Source organism: Lathamus discolor, chromosome 16, assembly GCF_037157495.1.
Source record: "Lathamus discolor isolate bLatDis1 chromosome 16, bLatDis1.hap1, whole genome shotgun sequence".
Classification (NCBI taxonomy): domain Eukaryota; kingdom Metazoa; phylum Chordata; class Aves; order Psittaciformes; family Psittacidae; genus Lathamus; species Lathamus discolor.
In genome coordinates this window covers 4,452,104-4,472,534 of record NC_088899.1, presented here as the reverse complement: position 1 = coordinate 4,472,534, position 20,431 = coordinate 4,452,104, and the positions used below count along the sequence as shown (strand labels likewise).

At 40.7% G+C, this 20,431-nt stretch overlaps 1 protein-coding gene across 3 annotated transcripts in view; it reads left to right on the top strand.

Moving 5' to 3' along the window:
* UBE4B (ubiquitination factor E4B) overlaps nt 1-20,431 on the top strand; it is a 38,955-nt gene continuing 18,524 nt past the window's right edge. For 2 of the 3 annotated variants that reach the window (XR_010616267.1, XM_065696288.1), the window contains exons 1-8: nt 3-396; nt 5,877-6,063; nt 10,636-10,771; nt 11,312-11,399; nt 13,179-13,323; nt 14,005-14,233; nt 18,930-19,071; nt 19,594-19,694. Coding sequence is in view for 2 of the 3 variants with exons in the window: in XM_065696288.1 (XP_065552360.1) it covers nt 373-396; nt 5,877-6,063; nt 10,636-10,771; nt 11,312-11,399; nt 13,179-13,323; nt 14,005-14,233; nt 18,930-19,071; nt 19,594-19,694 (1,052 nt within the window). In the remaining variant the exon portion in view is untranslated. Of the gene's footprint in view, nt 397-5,876; nt 6,064-10,635; nt 10,772-11,311; nt 11,400-13,178; nt 13,324-14,004; nt 14,234-14,697; nt 15,109-15,981; nt 16,096-18,929; nt 19,072-19,593; nt 19,695-20,431 lie in introns of all 3 variants that reach the window. The other variant, XM_065696289.1, reaches the window with a different exon arrangement.

The window sequence follows — 20,431 nt, the reverse complement described above, 5'->3', positions numbered from 1 at the left end:
GCAGTCTCACGTGATCCCGCCCCAAGATGGCCGGCGCTGCCCTCTTGTTTTGATGAATAATCCCCGCGCGGGGCAGCGGCCGCGGTGCGGGCGGGGGCCGAGGCCGAGCCCGGGTGGTGCGGACTGGCGGCAGCGGCGGGGCAACGGCTCCGCTGAGGCCGCGGCGGCAGCAGCCGAGGCGCGGCGGGCAGGCAGGGAGCGGGCCGGGGGCGGCTGTCGGTGGGCGAGGCGCGGCGCGGCACGGCTGCCCCGGAGATGCCCTTGTGAGGCTCCCCGGAGGTGCAGAGGCCACAGGAGAGCGCTTCCTCGGAGCTGCCCCGCGGCGGGGCAGAGGAAAGCGCCCTCCCTCCGTTCACCATTAAGAGGAAGGCGATGGAGGAGCTGAGTGCGGATGAGGTGAGTCTGAGGGGCCCGGGGCCTCGGGGGGCTGCCGGGCCCTGCGGGTGAGGGAGATGGGCTGCTCCTGGGCCCAGGGTTGAAGCTGTGTGAGGGGAGGGGTGTTACTGAGGTGTCTCCCATCGCCCGCTGTCTGCGCTCCGTGCTCCCCGTGCCCATCCTTTCTCTGCGCTCCCTGACCTGCGACCGCCGGCTGGTCGATGGGGTTGTATTGCTTCTCCCCGTGTTAATTGTTCCCTTCGTCCATCTGCTGTACCTAGTCTTTGTCTGGAGGATGTCTCCTCTCTGTGGCCCGCACTCAGCGTTTTATATGTTCTTTGTGCGTGACTTAAAAAAATCCCTGCTTTTTAACATAGTGGGTAACTTAAAATCTTGCTTCCTCAGAGTCCTTGCTGAGTGGATGTGTGTGGTCTTATATTTAATATCATTTCTTCTTGAAGCTGTTGTTTGAAACAAGCTTGCCGGTTTTCTGATGCTTCTTTTGGTTCCCTGTGTTCTGTTGTAATTGACAAGGAATTCTGACATGGAATAATGTGCACTGTTCCTTTTTCCCTCTTTTTCAAGGGTGGTGTTTTCCTTTTTAAATACGGACTCTAAGGTCTTATGTTTTGCTCGTGTATTGGAGGACTCTCAAATGAATTCTCTTATGGTACTGATAAGGATATAGGGAGTTCCCCACTCTCCCAATGTAATGCCCAAATCATGTACAATTTGAAAACTTATCCCTTTAAAGTCCTATTTTCATGTCAAAGTGTATTGTATACATATAAGATGTATGATGTTGGACCAGCTGCAACACAGGCTCCTTGCACTTAGACTCCATGAGGATCAAAAGATCTGATTTTTGTCCTATACTGTATCTTATGGTGGGATTATAGGGCAAGGTTGCAGCTATTGTCACTCGGATTTGTATCCTTAAAAGTTAGGATGGTCTTGATTACATTGTGTATGACAATTTAGCAATCCTATTACATTGCAGCAGAAATTAGGATGAAATACTTCATGTTATTTAGTTGATGAAGGTCCTCATGCTCCATGGAAGCATTCAGGAGTATAATTCCCATTGGGGAGAGTGGAACAGGACGCTGCTGTTGTAACTCCTCCTGTGAAAAGGGATCTCTAATTTGACAGGTGTATTTCATGAACACTTTGTTTACATGCAGTTCTGGTTGTTAACCTGCATCTGATTGTGAGGTGTTTTATGATTAATTTCAGAATCATTTAACCTATGTAAGCTTGGTTGTGTCACTGCTTCAGCGAATTACTGACATCATCCAAAACACTGCATCAGGGATCTGAGGCTGCAGAAAACGTGTTCCCCAGTAGGGACCTCATCTACCTTTTCTGGCAAAAGATCTTAAGGTCCTTTCCAACAGTAACCATTCTGCGATTGTATGACTCAAGTTCTTCCTGGTACAGTTCAGTTAGGACCAAAGCTGACCAAGTCTTTTAAGTGATTGCTAGAAACAAACCTCGTCTTGCATCATTTTAAGAGAGTCATGCTGTCACCTTTTATTGTTAATGGACCCATCACTGAAAAGTCAGAGCCAAATCTATTTTAATATTCCTCCACATCTCCACTGTTACTTGGTACAACGGGTGCTGGATCAGAGCTGGACCCTATGGAAAAAATAGCCTTCTAAAATATGTGCTTTCTACCCAATTTAAACTGTCTGTCTTGCAATAGCTAAAGGTGACAAATCACTCATATTGAAAACAATGACAAGCCTCTTTTAGTTTGTATTATCTTATATGCAGTATAATTAAGTATAACATTAACAGATGTAACTTACAAAGAAGAGAGACATACAATCGATAATGGCTTTGGGATTATAGGATGTATTTTAGCTTCAATTTTCACAGTATTTACTGTGTTAAAGCACTAGAAGGTGGCATTCACTAAAGAGCACACTAAAATCCTTAGGAGGGGAGAAAAGAAAATTCCTTTTTAGTGTGTGAATTTAGGCACAAATGGTAGGTCAGGATGAGAGTAGGGACTGCATAGAAAAAGGCAGAATCAAGCCAAATGTGGCATAAAGTTCCAAAGAAAGGTGAATTTAGGATCTTCTAATACTTACATGATTTCTCAGTAGTGTTTCTGAGTATAGAGCTTGACCTGTGTCACCAGAAAATGAAGCATTTCTGAAACCAATTTAACATGCTCTAATGAATACAAGAAAAATAAAGCTATCCATTCAAATTACCCTTTATTGTATAGATTTGGAGCTCTTCAATGATTATGGTAGGATAAAAGATGTCCTTAGTTTCACTAACAGTTGCCAGTAAAGCAGATGAGAACACATGAGCCTGAGGGACCAGTCTTCCTAGTCTGATGCAAAATTATCAGTTAACTGTCTTTATCAGGGTATTGTTTTTACATTGCTTGTTGTAGTGTGTCCACTAACAGCTTTGAAGAAGTCCAGTAAGATCAAAAACGTAGATCTGAAAACTACTATGCAAAGACATAGGCCAAATGTGTCCAGCAATAGTTGTACTGATCAAAACCTGTTCCATTCAACCAATTAGGGTTTTTTTAATGCACCTTTTAAACTGTATATTACGGAGTTGTGCTGTGTAGGGAAGATGGGCATTGTCTGTTCTGTAGCCTAGGTAAGAATTAGTAGCAAATCACTTGTTGCTGTTGGGTAATAAACAATACATAAAAGCTTTGTCATGTCACCATTGCAGGTACTTATTGCTGAAATCGGGGGTTAGGTATTATTGAGGTATCCTAAACCTTCCTAAGAAAATATTTAAAAACCCCCAGTTATGTGTTTCTTCATGGTCATTTGGAGAGTCAGTCTGAAATGAGAACAGGTTGCTTTGAACTCGCACAATTCCAACCCATATTATTTGTGTTATGCGAAGGCAACAGTCTGGGGCCTCGTTTGTGCCTAGTGTTGTGCAAACAAGCTACGTGGTCCGAGTCCCCTTTCAGTGCTGTTTAAATCTGAAGGCACGAGGAGGTTACCTGGACAGAATGTGTGCGCCAGCTTTATACTGTATTCCCAAACTTTTCTTTCAGCTTGCACCTTTGTCTTTCGAGCATGGTATCTTTGTTTCTCCCATTTCCCTTCTCTTACTCAGAACTTTCTCATCTTGAGATCAAATTCCAGATTTCTATGATAATTTTATGTAAACCCAGAGGAATATGATTGAGTATCCAAGAACCAAATCTGGTCTTGTAGCAATTGCTAAATGTACCCTCTGTTGTGAAAGCTGTCTCTTTCAGTGGAAATAGTATTCAGAGTTTATTTATATTCCAAGGTTAATTTGTTCAGCAGTAAGGAAGATAAGTATAATTTGCCTATCATCCTTAAAGGGGCAGGGAAAAAACCTGTGTTAGTTTTAACTGTAATGTCTTACCTAAAGGCAGCTCTGTGCAGATTTCTTTGTTCCATGTCATTTCCAGAATTTTCAGGGCAGGTTTCACTCTAGGGACTGATCCCTAAGAAAGATGGGTGGTTGATGGATTAAGTGACAAACACAAGGCAGAAAGTTTATCTTGGTGCCCTCCCATTTCGACAATGGTAGTTTTGATGTAATTGGACATAGATCTTGCCTAGCACTGCAGGTGAAGAAACACTGAGTGGTACAAGGAGCCTCCATTATCTGGTTGAAACTGGGAGATGATGAAGACAGGTTTTCTGCAAGTCATACCTTGTGAGGGACATGACCTTGTTTGAGTAATCCATGTTTGACTGTATTTGATAAATATATTGATTTTCTATGCATTTTTCCTCTCACGTTTCATTCCCGATATCAGATTTGGAGCTAGCTAGCAAGAATGAATATGAACAGTTGTGGAAAAGCTTCACATCGCCTTTATTTTTCTTGCCTTTTACATAATTAATCTGCATCTTTGTCCCTCAGACACTGCTGCATATATGGGCTGTTTGTATGTGTATTTGTATTTTTTATCCTCTGTTCCTCCCTGCATTCCTTTATCTGAAAAACATGGTCACAGAGCAGTTGAATGGTAAGGAAACAGCTTCTGAAACTTTCATTCAATCCCCCTAATTCAAATGTGCGATTTAACTGGATGGTTTTATTGATAATAGCTTTGGTACAGCTTGGTAAGCTGGGAACACTTCATTTGGGTTCACCCGCAGGGAAAGTGTATACGGAGATGTATAGCTGACATGGTGTTCTTAGGTATGCCTCTGAGGGGTGAGGTAGTTCTGTCATGTTTTCAGATAAACAGCGGAGAAAAATGAAGGTATTTAAAAAGCATCTTAGGGCCCCATATATGTAAATACAGCTTCTGCTTACAGTAAAGCTGAACTATTTATCTATGCAATAAGCTCCCCTATTTTGCTTGACAAGGAGGAGGGATTAAGACACTCTATTCTTTTTATCTTAAGAACACACACACAAGAAGAATTTGTTTTCTTCCTGTGGTGATGCCTGTCATGGAGGGAGATGTGGTTGCAGACAGTGTTTTCCCACTGTTCCTGAAGTCTGATTTCATTTGATCTGGTCTTCTTCCTGGTGGAGTAGGTTTCACCGGCCATTAAATGACTGCAGTGCTGTAGTGCAGACATTGACTTGACACAAATCTTTTGTTCGCTCTTTCCCTTGCTTGGCAGTTCTTTAGGAGCAATGGAAACCGATGCATTGCATACAATGCTTGAGTATCTTAATACAAAGAGGGAATTACAGGAATTGCTTATTTTTGCAGGGAGTGGACACCCTCAAACATGCTACTTATGTTTTGTGCTGGGCCTATTTTGAGCTGAAGATGTAAGCTTTAGGAACAGATCCTCTCAGGCAGCCTGATGATAAATGATTTCTGTTTTTCATTTCTGCTTCAAGTTTCAATTGAAGAACTTAAAATTATGAGTTTATAAGGTTTCTTTAGTCTATTTCTCATGTATGATATTAGTGTTACGCAGTCAAAGGCAGATGCTTCTCTGCCTTACTAGTAATATTAAAAACCCTGTTGTTTTAAACTGTGTGCTGAAATGTCTCTAGGTGATGAGAGGATGTTGTTTACCGTCTGTCTTCTCAAGATGCCTCTGTCCAGCAGATGACTAGCACGGGTGACTAGTATCATGTGGTGTGAAATTAAGGCAAAGGTCATGTTCCGATTGTGCCTTTTATCGGATTAATGCAGTTTGTCAAATGCCAAAATAAATGGGGAGGAGTGTTACAGGGTTGGAAATTGCTGAGCAGTAAATATTACACTTGTCTTACACAACCCTTTGAGGGACAAACACAGTGTTCTCCAGTGCACGTGGTTTTCCAAGGCAGCAAACACATACTTAAAACCTCAACATGAAGGGTGTTGTAGTATTGTCACACAGAGAAACAGCAGTACGAGTCACCTGAGTTCAGCAGGTTATCAAGTAAAGCTTCTATATTTGCAGTTTCATAGGAGTAAATTCCCCACCATGTTGGAGTGCCAAAGGGCAACCTTGCGGTGCATGTGCATGCGTACAATCAAACTTACTTGTTATCATTTCATTTGCCTTGTGCAGATCCGTCGGCGGCGCCTGGCTCGGCTGGCCGGTGGACCATCATCCCAGCCTACTACACCACTTACATCACCGCAGAGAGAGACCCCACCTGGACCTCCTGTAGTAGCGCCAGGCCCAGGACCATCCCATAGCCTAGGCCTAAATGTCCATAGCATGACCCCAGCTACCTCTCCAATTGGGGCATCAGGTAGGCTGGTGACAAATACTACTGTTGTATGTCTACTGAAAGTTGTTGGGCATCTCCTGATGTCTAGAACACAAGCACTACTGTTCATGTTGTTTCTGCTTTGCTAAAAATAATGTTCAGAAAGAAACATTTAAAAAGGGTGAATGAAGGTACTTTTGGTTTCATTTTCTAAATAATACATGGTTAGATACAGTTATTTGCCTGGTATAAGTAAACTAATGGCATTTAATATATGGGTTATGAAAGCTTAAAGTAGATTGTAATACAGTTTAATATTACAGATTATCACAGAAGAGAAAACCAATCTGTCAAGGAGACAGGGGGAAAAACCCTTCTCAGTCTTGCAACACAGTTTTTATTGATCGGTTTCTATGTATGCTTTAGCAATCAGTCCCAAGTTCATTTTTGATCTTTAATTACTAATGTTTGGCACAATTGAAAAATAGTAGGCGCTGACTGTGCATTGTCAATGTAAGAATAAAGTATTTGCTTTCTCCTTTGTATTGCTTTGCCAATTCCACTCTTTACTGGATCGAATACAAGTAGGATATTTACAGAGGGTACTTATTTCAGAAGATAATACCTGATCTGTTAAAATCAGACACAGGCAGAAAGCCGAAGGTTGCACTTTAGCGAGGTAAAGATTATATTCTTGCATATAATACTACTTTTGACCTAAAAAACACCAAGAAAACCTCCCGGAATTTTGATTTCAAAATTTGTCTTGGAAATCAAACCAAATTGACATTGTTTCCAGTATTGTGATCTCTATCTGGAAACTTAAACTGTTTTTCATGTTATGTTACTACGTGAAGAGGCTCACAAAACCGTCTCTAAACAAGTGTCATGATTGTTTTGAGCATGTTTTCAATGTGATTTCCAGTAATTTGATAGAAATGGTATTTTTCCTAATGGTCCTTGATAAACATGCAGAATTCTTTGTCTATTTACCTATTTCCTTTGAAAATTTGTTTTCCTTGTCTTTCCTTTGACAAGTACAGTAATGTAGAAGCCTAAATCCTGTAATTTAATTACAGTGCTGTTCTGAAATACCGAGAAATGACTCCTTCCTGCTTATTTTGTTGACTTGTATCCAAAGCAGGACAGAGAAAAGCTATCAAAAGCATATCCTGAGAGAAGCTCATTGCAGGTGGAATTTAACACTGTGTATTGTCCGCATGATTATAGACAGCAACCCAGAAGCAAAGGTGACTTTGTAAGAACAGTGCAGAGTTCACTTACTGCGTTCACTCAGCCTCATGACTGTTTTAATCCACTTTAGGTCTGACTGTTGCCAAAAGGAGTATTTCTCACTCTCTCCCTCTGCTGTCCATAGCAGCTCTGTGGTGAGGTGGATCATGGGCTTAATCCAGGTGAAAACTAACCCAAGAGAAATAAATAGTTTTCAACTACATGAGGTCATGATCCATCTTCCTGCACAACTCTATGACTGCTAATGCCAACAGAGCAGGAGGTGTGGAAACATCTACCTGAAGGTACAAATGTGTGTGTATTTGCAGGCAGGTTTATCATGGTTTGGAGTGGTCAAATAGCCAACACCTCTGAGACTTCTTGTATAAGAATTCATGTGTCTGCACTGTACTCCACAGACCAGATTGTTTGCCCAGAAACAGAAGTTACCTAGTCAGGATAGTGTTTGCTTCCTACAGTGCCTTTCATTGCAGCAACTGAATAATGCATGTCTCTGACACCAGGGTAAGAGATACGGTTAAACTGGGGAATAGACCAGGAAAAGAAATTTCACGACTCATCATCTGCTGTACTTCCTTAGCATAAATGAAGACTCGGCCAATGCTGTCTGGTTTTCAGGAGTTCCTTTGAGCAGTAGACTGAGGTGATTACAGAGGGTTTTAATTCATTTGGGCATACAGAGAGCAGCCACAGCAGAATAGTGTCCTTGTGAGCATCCATTTTTGTAAGAAGCTGCATGTCATGGTGAGATCACATTTGCACATCAGTTTCATGGAAAATATGATCATTATTTTGTATGTATCTGGAAAATATTTTGGAGAGCCTAAAACCAGTGAAGCAGGGACAGCCACACATACAGGGTGTGTGGTCTTCGTAAGTTTTGTACATCTCTGGTGTTGTCTTTATTTAAGGAAAATGGAACTTTATTGTATATCTGATCCAGGGAAGTAAATGTGGTGAAAAGGTGGCAGGTAGAACAGTTGGTTTCAAGAAGCCTGTTAGTGAGTGCTGCAGTATGACTGCTGAAGTACATTTTCCTGGCAGGGGGAGTAGAACGTAGAGCAGTGCAATTCTTCACCCTTGTAAGCCCTATTTGCTCTGGTCTCTTTATCCACTGATTTAGGTAGCTTTTCCTTTGGGAAGATTGAGAAGGAGAGAGGGAGGACTCAAGGCAGACCATCCCTTTATAACTGATGATGTACTGAAGGAAAACAAGGCTGTAACTGGCGTATCTTAAATCAGCAGCATGCTGGAATACCCTTCTGAAGTCAGTCTTCCCCTGCCATGGACAGCGTATTTCTGCTGGGTGTTATCTTTGTCTGTATCATTGAAGTTCTGCTTTGGAAAGGTTCTTCTATTTAACCTGATTGACTGATCAGCTTTGCTCAGTTCAGTCACTGTATTTGAGGTTTACATATACTTGGTTTTGTGGGGAAACTGTCTTAGGCTTTGGGGTTGCGTCTCTTGCATGCACTGTCAGTGTCAAAGCTGTAATAGGCATCACAAAAATTCTAGGACTGGAGGAAATAGCTATTTAGAACTGAAATAAGAGTTTTTCTTGATATTTTCCTCATTCGTGGGTGAAATCTTATGCAGACATTTAATACTGGCAGATAGGTGTTGAAGTGGAATCTAACTTCTTGGAGGATCTTGGTTCCTGTCTCAATTCTTCTCATACTGAAAACCTAATGGGCTCAGGAACGTTGTCTGAATGTTGTTAATGAATAACATCCAGCTACAGCCCTGAAGGTACTGACCAAAGCACAGAAGCTTGGAAAAAAACTGAGTAAAACTTAGGTTTAGCAAGTATTTTGTGAAACGTGCAGCTTGCATATCCATTCTATGTTCTCCTGCTATACATTAGAGTGCTTTTATATGTCTTTAGTTATAAATATAACTATATGTATTTCTATATATATAAGTTGGACAATCTGCTTGGTAAATTACTTTCTGGATGCCAGTGCAAATTAATTTCACTTCACACATCTTTTCCACTTCTGATTTGAATATCTGAGCATTTTCTGAATACTGACTGATTTCCAATCTAGTTTAAGGAGTCAAACTGAAACTTTTATACCCAGGGAAGTAAAACAGGAGTTGGACAGCAGTAGAATGAAGCAACTTTTCCTACCTCCCATGCTGAACATCTAGCTGTTCTTCAACAAGCTGTCTTCTAAATGGGATCTTTCTGCTTTCTGCAGTTTTGTGCCTGTAAAATGAATTGTTTCAAAACCTTGAGAAGCTTTGGGAAGGGTGTTTGAAAACAAACAGCTTGTGTCAGAGAGCATAGTCATGATTTGCTCTGGTTTGCTACCCCCACTGTAACTTCAGAATGTGTTGCTGCTGTAAATGTGAGAGAACCTTGCACATTTCAGTGGTAACACTACTGGAGTTTAAAAATAGGTTGTCAAGCTGGTTTTACACTGCTCACCTGAAACCTAATACTGTTTGGGGAATGTCTGGTAAGCTGCAGGTGAAAGAACCCAAAGGAGTGAAAGGCACTGCTGCTTTCTCTTTAAACAAACAGATGAATAGTACCTTTTTTTCTCCTCCTTCAAGGGGTTTGCTTGCTAACGTGCAAATACCTGCTATTGATAATGTACAGTTGCAGCTTGCAGTTAATGCTACTTTACTATAAATCCTGACTTCCAACAGTGTAACTCTTCTCTGAAGAAGTCTTAATTGCAAAGTGAATCCTTCTGTTCATACCCTGATATTCATCAGCCCTACACCAAAGCCATCATATTGCTCCCAGTTTGCCGGTGTTTCACCACTGGAATGTTGTTAGAACCTCTTGGATGCCTATTAGGATGTTGTTAGGACCTCTTGGATGCCTGTTTCCTTCTTGCGGAGAAGGAAAGGTACCAATAATTTCCTAGTAAATCGAGCGAGGTTTTGTGGGAAGGCTGTCAGAACCCAGATTAGTTATGTCCTGTCTCCTCACCCAAGTTAAGTCCATTGCAATGACCCAGACTGAAGTCCTAGTCTGATAGGACAGACTTTAGATGGACTTTCACAAGATTTTAAGGTAGTATACAGAGCAATCTGGTAAGCAATCAGATTGCTAGTGCTTGTTTTTTGTATGGAAGTGAATCTCTGAGCAGTTAATGGATGCAAATTTAGTTTTGCTCTCTGTGTTGTAATGCAGGTAAGCATACGTATATTGCTGCTGCAAGGGGAGGTAGAAAATGTGGTTATCTGTAGTCAAATGTGAGTATTATTAACATTTAATTCCGAATGCATTACTAAATGCTTAAGAGCTGGATGGAGAAACAGTATTTCCTCTCCTTTTCCATCCAGATAATTGTGTAGTACCTTCTCTTCTCCCTAGTAGTAATCTTGGTGGTGCCTTTTCTCTAGGAGTAGCCCACCGAAGCCAGAGCAGCGAAGGAGTGAGTTCACTCAGCAGTTCTCCATCTAACAGCCTTGAAACACAATCTCAGTCTCTCTCTCGGTCTCAGAGCATGGATATTGATAGTGTCTCCTGTGAGAAAAGGTAAAAAATGCAGCTTGTCTAAGCCAGAAAATACTATGCAATGCTCATCATCAAAACCACTTAAACAGGAAAATGTTCTGCCATTTCTCACTTCCAGCTGTGTTAATGCTATAGAGTTTAATGCTTAAAAATGGCACGCTGTTTAGACCACTGTAATGCTTTTTCTAGTCTGATTTTAATGGGAATTCCTGACCTAAAGTGGTGAAAGTCAAAGCATTATCTTAAGCAGTGAGTGATGAGCATGTCTGATGGGGATAATTCAGCTACTCTAAGTAAAAAAGAAAAGGTTATGGGATTTCATAGCTGTGTAGCTTGTATTGGCAGCTTTAGAAATGTGCTTCTTGAGCTCAAAATAAATGTAATGTGAGAAGCATTTGTCAACTAGTGATTTTAATTGCTGCTAGTGCGTATGAATGTTCCTGTTGCATGGGTTTTTCTTTGCCACTTCTACTTAAGGTGACACTCCTTCAGTCAGCATTTTACAGAGGACAGTCTGTGGCTTTCTGTGGGTTAATGGGCTTCTCTTATTTCCACTTACAGTATGTCCCAGGTAGATGTGGATTCAGGAATTGAAAACATGGAGGTGGATGAGAATGATCGCAGAGAGAAAAGGAGCCTGACGGATAAGGTTAGTCTGGTTTATGTTGGTTGGATGGAGATGTGATGCAGAGTTTCAGTTTGCAGGGAGTTCACTTACCTCCATATATTTAATATGTGCTTTCGAGAGGATGGAGCTATCCCTCAGATGTCATCTGTCAACAATTTCTTCACTAAAATTTATGGGAAGAAAGAAAAAGTCAAAACTTTCTATATCAAAGCTGCATTTTTGTCTCAGACTGGTTTATGAATGATAGTTGAAAACTCTGAGGAAAATGTATTTATTATATATCCTACAATAAAGTGACCTATTAAGGTTTAGACAAGTGGTAGGCCCCTTCAAAGTAGAAAAAGAAAGCAAGTACAGAACTCAAGTTCACTCCTAAAATTGTCCTCCCTGTCATTTGATTTTAAGGCCCATATGAAATGAAGCCATAAATAAATGGGACATCATTGTAGTGGAGAGAAGTTTCTACAACAGTTCTTGCAGTGCTCATTAGATGTCTGTCTTTATTCCTGCACTGTCAGTAATAAGGTCAGTTGGTAAAAGCCTGGCTTAAAGCCATGTAGCAATAACGCTGCCGCAGAATCCTTTCCAGTCAATTCCTAGCTGCAAATTGGGCAGTTGGACAGCTTGCCTTGTGCTACTGTGAAATAAATAGCTTGGAATCAAGGGCAGTCTTGAAGCATGGGGAGCAGTGGAAAATAAAATAGAGCTTTACAAACTTAACGCAATTCCTCTTATTCATTTGGAGATACCAGAAATTTAAGCGGAAAGGAGATGGTGTAGTCCTTTTTTATGAGCAAAAACCTTGTCTGATTATCAGCATTGGAAATAATGTCAATAATCAAGTATTCTTTGCAGAAATAGGCAGGAGAAGAACTCGAAATGAGTAAAATACCAGTGGAACGATTAAGCCAATACAAATGAATTAATGTGCCGCAATTTACGTTGTACTAAGTAGTTTGAGGGAAAGCTTTTGAAAAGGGTCCAGTGCTGGTAGTTGCTGGAAATCTCAGATAAATCAAGGCTTACCTGGTGACCATTCCGAAGTCTCAAATTGAAAGGGAAAAAGGGAGTTTTTTAGTGGCAACCTTGTTTTTTACAGTCTGTTTTGCTCTTCCTTATGGAATTGTTTGTTTCTAGAAGAAAAGAATACTGCTGTCTCCGGTATGATACACAACAGTACAACGTGTGCTTCTATTACTCCAAGATCATTAGTTTTGTGTTGGGCTAATAAATATCTACAACTCCTGCAGAAAAATAGCCTCCAAACTGAAACTTTTCAGTCTTTAAATCCTGTGTAGCTGAATTGTTTTGTGTATTATGTCGCTTTTACAGTGTTGGTGGAAGAGTGGAGGGAGGACGCATGTTGCTGGTTTGTTACGTATGTTTTGGACATGTTTTAAGTGCTACCTCTCATGACATTGCAGGGATAATGCCTTGGGGTTTGTTTCTTTGTATTCCACCATTTTTCCAGGTGCACATTCAGAGCTGCCTTAGGATTGCAAGAGCCCTCCAATTTAAGCTCTGCTGGTCACTAGATATTACCATTCTCTTTAGAGAAACTAGTTTATCGTTCTGAGCACGCTTTACATGACCTTCCTTTTCTTGGAAGAAAGGGGAAGGAGGCAAACTCTTGAGTCTCTTGTCCTGTCCTGACTTCATTCAAGTGGAAGGTGTCTTTATCTGGGCAAAGATTTGAAAGCGGGAAAGACTTGGAGAACCTTATTCCTTCCTGTGCTGACTTTGTCTTGACTAATACAATTGCAAATAAATTGATGGCTTTTTTTTACTCTCTCAACCAAGGAACCTATGTCTGGGTCTGAAGTGTCTGAGGAACAAGCTTTACAGCTGGTCTGTAAGATCTTCAGAGTCTCTTGGAAGGACCGAGACAGAGACGTTATCTTCCTCAATTCACTCTCTGCCCAGTTTAAGCAGAACCCGAAGGAAGGTGGGTATCTGAACTGCTCTCATTGTTAGGATCGTTTCAGTTGAGTGCCATGTTCTCTGGTCTTCAATTTGAGCTTTTTCTCCCTTGGCTTCAACGCCAAAGCCACCTCCTTGTGGTCTTTGCTTGATTTAGCAGTAGACGTAGCAGGAAATGGAGTCCCCATAAAAGGAACATGGGACCAATTGGACATAGCTCCTGTGTTAGTCAGTTGCTATGCTCTTGTTGGTTAGGTTTTTGCTTGTTAAACTGATGTGCTGATGTTGCAGTGTTGATGGATTCATTTTTTTCCCCCAGAAACCTTTTAGTGAATGAATGGGTTGTCCTGCATTGTAATTAACTTTTAGCAGTTAATTTGCTAAGCTAAGAATTCCTGACTGTTTTCTATATCAAATTATATTTTTTTTCATCAGCTCTAAGATGACCAAATTCCAAATTGTTATTTTATGTGTGGGCATATGGGGTGTGTGTGTATGTGTGTTTATGACATAACTTTCCCAATTCAACAGCAGGGTGGGGAAATCAGAGGGACGGACAAGCCAACTGTAATAATCAACAGTAACAGCATCAGGTCATCTGTGATCTTTTGTGCTTTCCGTAAGAGTTATGTTTTTGTGGAGCTGTAATTCCAGAACCTAGTTAATATAAAGTGGTAGTTGATGCTAACTCTCTTATTCTCAACAGTGTTTTCAGACTTTAAGGACTTGATCGGGCAGATTCTGATGGAAGTGCTGATGATGTCCACACAGTCGAGGGATGAAAACCCATTTGCCAGCCTGACAGCTACATCCCAACCCATCGCCGCAGCTGCCCGCTCTCCTGACAGAAGCCTGATTCTAAACATGGGCTCTAACCCAGGAAGCAGCCCCATGTTCTGTAATGTGGGCTCCTTTGGTTCCAGTTCATTGTCCAGGTGACTTCTGATTGTAACTGAATACCGGTTTCACTTGAATATTGATTGTTAGACTGAAGAAAGAGAAGGGCATAGAAATGTCCTGAGAACAGTAAATAGAACACATTTTTAAAGCTCATCACACTTTTCATGTCAGTGTCCCACCATTTCACTGTTTTTGATTATGTTACCATGGCTAGAAGCGTATTCGATAGGTTAGAGCCACGTAGCTGGTTCCTTCTGAGAAGTATCCCTGACTTGCATCAGTGGAGGCTATGACTCTTAACTTTAAAATTTGTAGATTGTGACATAGTTTTATTCACCAGTAACAAAAAGGGATAATGTGTGTGAGCTGCAGAATTACTGCTGAAGAGTCATCACAAGGGCAAGGGTTTCTCTTGCTCATTTTATCTTTTTCACCCTTTTTCTGCATATCCTAAATCATTGCTTTTTGTTTTTTTCTTCTTCCCTTGTAACTGGTTTAGTCTCTATGGGACTAGTCCAGCTCCTACTACCAATTTCACAAGCTATGTACCAATGACTGGTTCATCTCTTACCCCACCAGCCAGTTCAGTTGCCACTACATCTGTGCCTTCCATTACTGTCAGCTCTCACCTCACAGCAACAAGCCCTTCTTGGATGCAGCCTTCTTCTCCGAGGTACCGGCCGTACACTGTTACCCATCCTGGTGGCTTTTCAGCTTCTTCCATCCCACGTTCCTCGAGCATTTCCATCCCATCTAGTTCACCAGGTCCTCCAGCCATGGCTGCTAGCCCTCCAGCCATGCCAATCACCCCATCCAGACAGAGACCCACAACAATGGGTCCACCTTTGTTTACCGCTTCACCCAGTACCTTGCGCAGGCGTTCTTCTTTACTGAACAGGATTCCTTCTAGGTATTTCACAAGCACAAAAGAGTGTATTTAATGTGTGCTGTGCAGGGTGTGGCATAATCATGCAGTTTGGAAGAACTTAATGTTTGTGCTGAGCTCACCCTACTTACCCCGACTTGATTTCAGTGTTCTGGTTTGTGCTAATACATTGACTTGCTAACAAGCCATCTTTGCCAATGTATTAAACCTGCTTCTGCGAGTGTTTGAGGTGCAATGTAGTTACTTTAAAGGTAGCAATGTTGGTTTAGTTTCCTACTCTTCTTGCATCCATTCCAGTTAAACTCCTAGCTTTCAGTTCAGTTGCTCCTGCTGGATAGCAAACCAAAGAGACCTCCTGATTTGAAATCAGTTTTCTCAGTAGGGCTTTAGTTAACTTGTTGAAAGCTGTTACTTGCTGGAATGTGTTGGATTTGATTCCCTGGTGCATAGATTTAAATTACAGATTAGCCTATTTCAGTATGTCAGGCCAAGTACTACTGCATTTTCTCTGTTGGCTGCTCCTGGAATCCCCAGTCCCTGCAGGAGGGAAAGATGAGCATGCAAGGATTTGAGACCACTGCTGTAAAGATCAGTAGCTTAGAACTGTAATACTGTGTGCTTGGGTTGTGTCTGAACATTCCTACTTAAGATCCAGTTTTTATCAGGTCCCCAAAATCCTGCTGAAGTTTTTGGTTTGTGATTGTGTGGTGGTTTGATATGGGGATAACTTGTAGTAGTGCAATAGAGCATGTTAGTATAGTCTTGGTTTTACTAACAGGAAGTTATCCAGTGTTTGCATGTTTAGAGAAGATTATTTTTGGCAGACTTAAGAAGAAAAGCTGCCATTTACTTCTGGCTTAAAAAATCTGATGGCCTTTTCCATTTTTGTCATGGTAGTATGTACGACAACCCTTTCTCCCTCCTCCTTCTTGCCGTTTCTGATGTGTCTGAGGACAGTAGTGATGAAGAAAATGAAGATGATGATTTTTCTTGTATCCAGTTTGGGTCCAGGTATTGGAGAAAGAGAATGTAACCTGCATGTTTGGTTGATTAGGAACTAACAGTCTGCGTAGGGTCAAGTGGTCTTCAAAGTAACCTGGGAAATGACTAAAGCTAAGGATGTGACTTGGATGGGGTTTTAGGATGGTGTATAAACATGTATAATGAGTGCTAGTGAGTCAGCTCTTTTTGAAGAGATGACTAAGATGAAAGCAATGTTACTCATACGGCCTTTTAGGTTTAATGAGCATAGTTTCTGAAATGATGCTTGAGTGGAACTCCTCATTGACTGTATGAGTAGAAGGAATATTATTCACCCATGGTTGTAATTTTAAAACCAATGGTACATCGTACATATGTCTTCCTATGAAAAACTGGAAAATGAGGACAAAGGTACACATGTAGGAAAAGACACGGTGGCAAATAGCCAACTGATGCAAATGGTGTGATTTCATTGAGGCCTCATTGCTGCTTGACAGCTGAGGGTCACTCCTCTGGCCTGTAAAGAAAATAGACCTGAAAGTTTAAACTGGTGCTTTGACATAGGAGTAGAAGCTGATACAGTTGGAACAACCAAGAATGGAGGGGAAAGAGTGGTACATGTCACTGTTGAACAGACTTAGTAATTAGATAGCAAAGCCCTTTAATTTGTGTGACATGACAATGTACACAACCAAAATGAGAAATGGTATTAGTGAGTTCTGTTTTGAATAGCCAGATAGCTGTACAAAAACCTGCAGAACACTGGATATGCCAAGAAAAAAAAAACCAGCTTTTGGAAATGTAAATGCAGAGTAGGATCTTCTCCTGTCTTACATTGCATTGCAAAGTAATGCTGCAGTGCCTTGGCTGACACAGAAGTAAAATGCCCCATTCTTTTGTATCAGTGCAAGTTGGAGAAAGGAATAAAGCTCACTGCTGCTCAGGTAGAACTGTTAACTAAAAGACTTTCCAACAGCATCTCCTCTTTTCCAGTCTAATTTCAAGATAGTGAAGTGATAACACAGGTTATCAAGTTACCAAGTTAGGGGGTTTTGCATTTGTGGAATTTAGGCTGATTCTTTCCCACTCTTTTATCCTGTTGGCAATTTAATCCAAATGTTGGATTGAGTTGCAAAGCCTTTGGGAAGGATTTCTGATGCTTCTGGGGTCTTAGTTTGCGTATTATGTCCTGGCATCCTGCAGACAGCAGTAAAACGTTAGTTAAATTATGAACATAGTGACTGTACAATTATGCAACAACTTGTATTCTGGAAATACCAAGGCATTCAATATGTGTACGAAGGATGTATGAGCTTTGCATTAGAATAATTTCAGTTACTGCTGCAGTGAAATCATAAACAGAATGAATGACTATAGAAGTAGTAGGGGTTTTAAATAGAAGTCTATGTTCTTAAAAGGGTCATTTTTAACCTGAATGTAGGAAGTGAAAAGGTTTAAAAGGGAGGCTATAGCAAAGACATGATTTTTGATTACTGAGAACTATTTTAATAGAGTTTAGTGTACATGGATTAGGTTTAATTGAATAACTGAAAACAAATTCTCTCTCTGCAAAAAGAGATGGCTGCTATTAGAAGTTCTGTTCCTTAACATGCTGAGCTACCAGATGCTTAGCAGCAATAACCTTTCCCTGATTTATTGGTTGGACTCTAAAGCTTGCACAATAGCTTTGTACAGCTTGATTATTAGAATGCAAATTATTTTACAGTTTAAAGGAAATTCCAGTTCTGATGGTTTGTAGCTTTAAATGTGCTTTTAAAAAAGCTGCATTAAAGGAAACAAATACTCTAATTTTCCAGTTTGAGATCTGGGGCCTATAAATTAGTTCATTTCCATCCACCCTGCCTGTACACAGCCAGTTCTTTGAGGAATAGCCATAGAGCATCCACATAATTGCTTCTTTTCTTAATTCCATTTACATAAGTGGGTATATCTTGTCTTAATTCCCTTCTGTAAGATGAGGCTTTTGGTTTTAATTAGCTTTGCCAAGCTGTTCTGTAGAGCAGAATTCTGTTGAGATAACAAGTCTGAGATGGAGAGTCGCAGGGTGTGTTCTCACTCTTGTGTTTAATTTCTCTCTGGGCTCAAGCATGGTTTTGGGGATATAGTTTTTGTGTTTACAGTATCGGTGTTTTCTTAACCCTATACCTAAGGCCGTGCTATTTAAAGAAATGGCATCTCTTACTGTGAGGGAATTGAACTGAGTTGAAATCAAATGATCTTTAACGTAGGAGTTTTAAAAGGAACAGTTGCTTTGATGTATCTCCTCCTGCTTTGTTTGTTCTCCTTCCTTAGCATATAAAAAGTGATTGTAGCCCTATCTGTTGTCTAAGGTCTCTTCTCTGCAGTGGGAGGATCTTGCCTTCCATGAGCTGCTAGTGTTGACAGAGCTTGTGAGGTCTCTCTCTCCCATTTTGAATGCTATACACAGATATGATGCAAAGGTTGCGTCATGGCATGGAAGCGTTGTGATGTCCTGAGCCTCCCAACGGTTTTGACATTGGGTATAAATTAAAGGCTGCTCATTTTCAGTTTTGCCACATGAAAATAAGATTTCTGGATTCCCATCATGCACCTTATTGCTGTCTTTCAGATACATAATTCATTTAATAGATAATTGATTCTTCAGTCACGTTACAGTAGAGCTGAACTTTGAGAGCTGGACAGGCTGTTCGATGGAGAGCTCCTTATAGATCACAGATATTGTCTTATTTATGGAGCTGTGTGTGATAGGATGGAGTCCTCAGAAATTTCACAGAGCAAGTCAAGAGCTTATGATTACCTGATTGTGCACAAGTGAAGATCGGTGCCTAATGTTTTGTTTCTTCTTTCTGTGTGTTTTGAAGTATTGGAGGCTCTGGCAGCTCAAGTGTTTCCGATTCCTGCAGTGACCACTTCACCATTGAAAACTGTAAGGAGACAGAGATGCTGAACTACCTCATTGAGTGTTTTGACAGAGTTGGAATAGAGGAGAGAAAAGCACCAAAGGTATTTTTCAGATGATTGAAGTTATATCAGTGCTGTCACAGACACGCCTCGTACTCTGCTTTACTGGGAAAATTGGTAGTTCTTTTTTGATGATTTTATTGTAGAAATAGATTGACAGAATTTATAAGGTCCCTTTTGAATCTTATTAATTCATCATATTTGAATTATGTGTATGTTTTCCACCTCTAAAATAAGCACTGTGTTAGAAACTGTTCTTCCCCTTTTCATCTACTGCACTTTAGCTGGGTTTATTCCATGTAAAACATACTTTTGCAAGGCCAGCTCCCTGTCAGTGTTCTATATTCAATCAGTGTTCTATATTCCGCTTTAAGCTCTTGCTTCTTGGGGAAAAAACAAACCACACTTTATATATAGAATCTGAAAGGCTTTTAGCTGGAGTAGCACTACTCTTAGTTTCCCTATTACATTCATATTGCATGAATAAAGAAATTTATCATATTTCCTGTCTGCTGTGTCTCTGAATACGTCTAGTTTGTATTAAAATAACTTTATTTTTATCAGATGTGTAGCCAGCCAACAGTTAGCCAGTTACTGAGCAACATCCGATCCCAGTGCATTTCACATGCTGCTTTGGTGCTACAGGGATCCTTGACACAACCAAGGTAAATAGAGCTGAGGTTAATCATGAACATGGACTGTTCTGGAATGTTTTGTTTTCTTCTGAGGATTAGATAAGAAAACTGAGATCAGTTGTTGGAGCAGGATGCATTTATGTGCCAGAGGAGTAGTTTATTGCTGCACCATTCTAGACTATATTGTTCCCACTAATATGTTGGAGGAGAGCAGCTCAAGTGTTTTCTCACTGTGTTTGGGTAAAATCACTTTTGATTTGAACAGTTTAAGTGGGGGATCTGAGTTAACCAAGGTGTTTTTTTGCCTTACCTCATGCAGGAACTATTTTACTTGCAGATTATAGGGGCACTACTCATGTGAAAGTCAGTAACCAGTCGAGCTACACCTGAGCAACAGTCCTATCAAAATGTATAGCAAAAGCTATGTGCCATAGCACTTGTTCACTTCAGAGAGCTTCCCACAACAGATTTGGTAGTGTAAAGCTGTGTGTAGGCATTCTGCACTAGATCCCAACTCTGAGGTTTCAAGGGCAGTTGTTTCATGTGCACTCTCTTTAGCTGGAACTGTGAAAAGTGTTTTAAAATAGGATTTTGACTAAAATCTGCATGATTCTGTGTTTGTATTTCCAGAAAATACTGGTATAATCTTTAAAGGTGCACCAGTTATCCACTGTGCTTTGAGGTTAGTTTTGTCTCTGTGTGCACCAGTGTTGACATTAGAATGAGTTTTATATATGTAACGAGTCAAAAAACCTCACTTTGTTAAT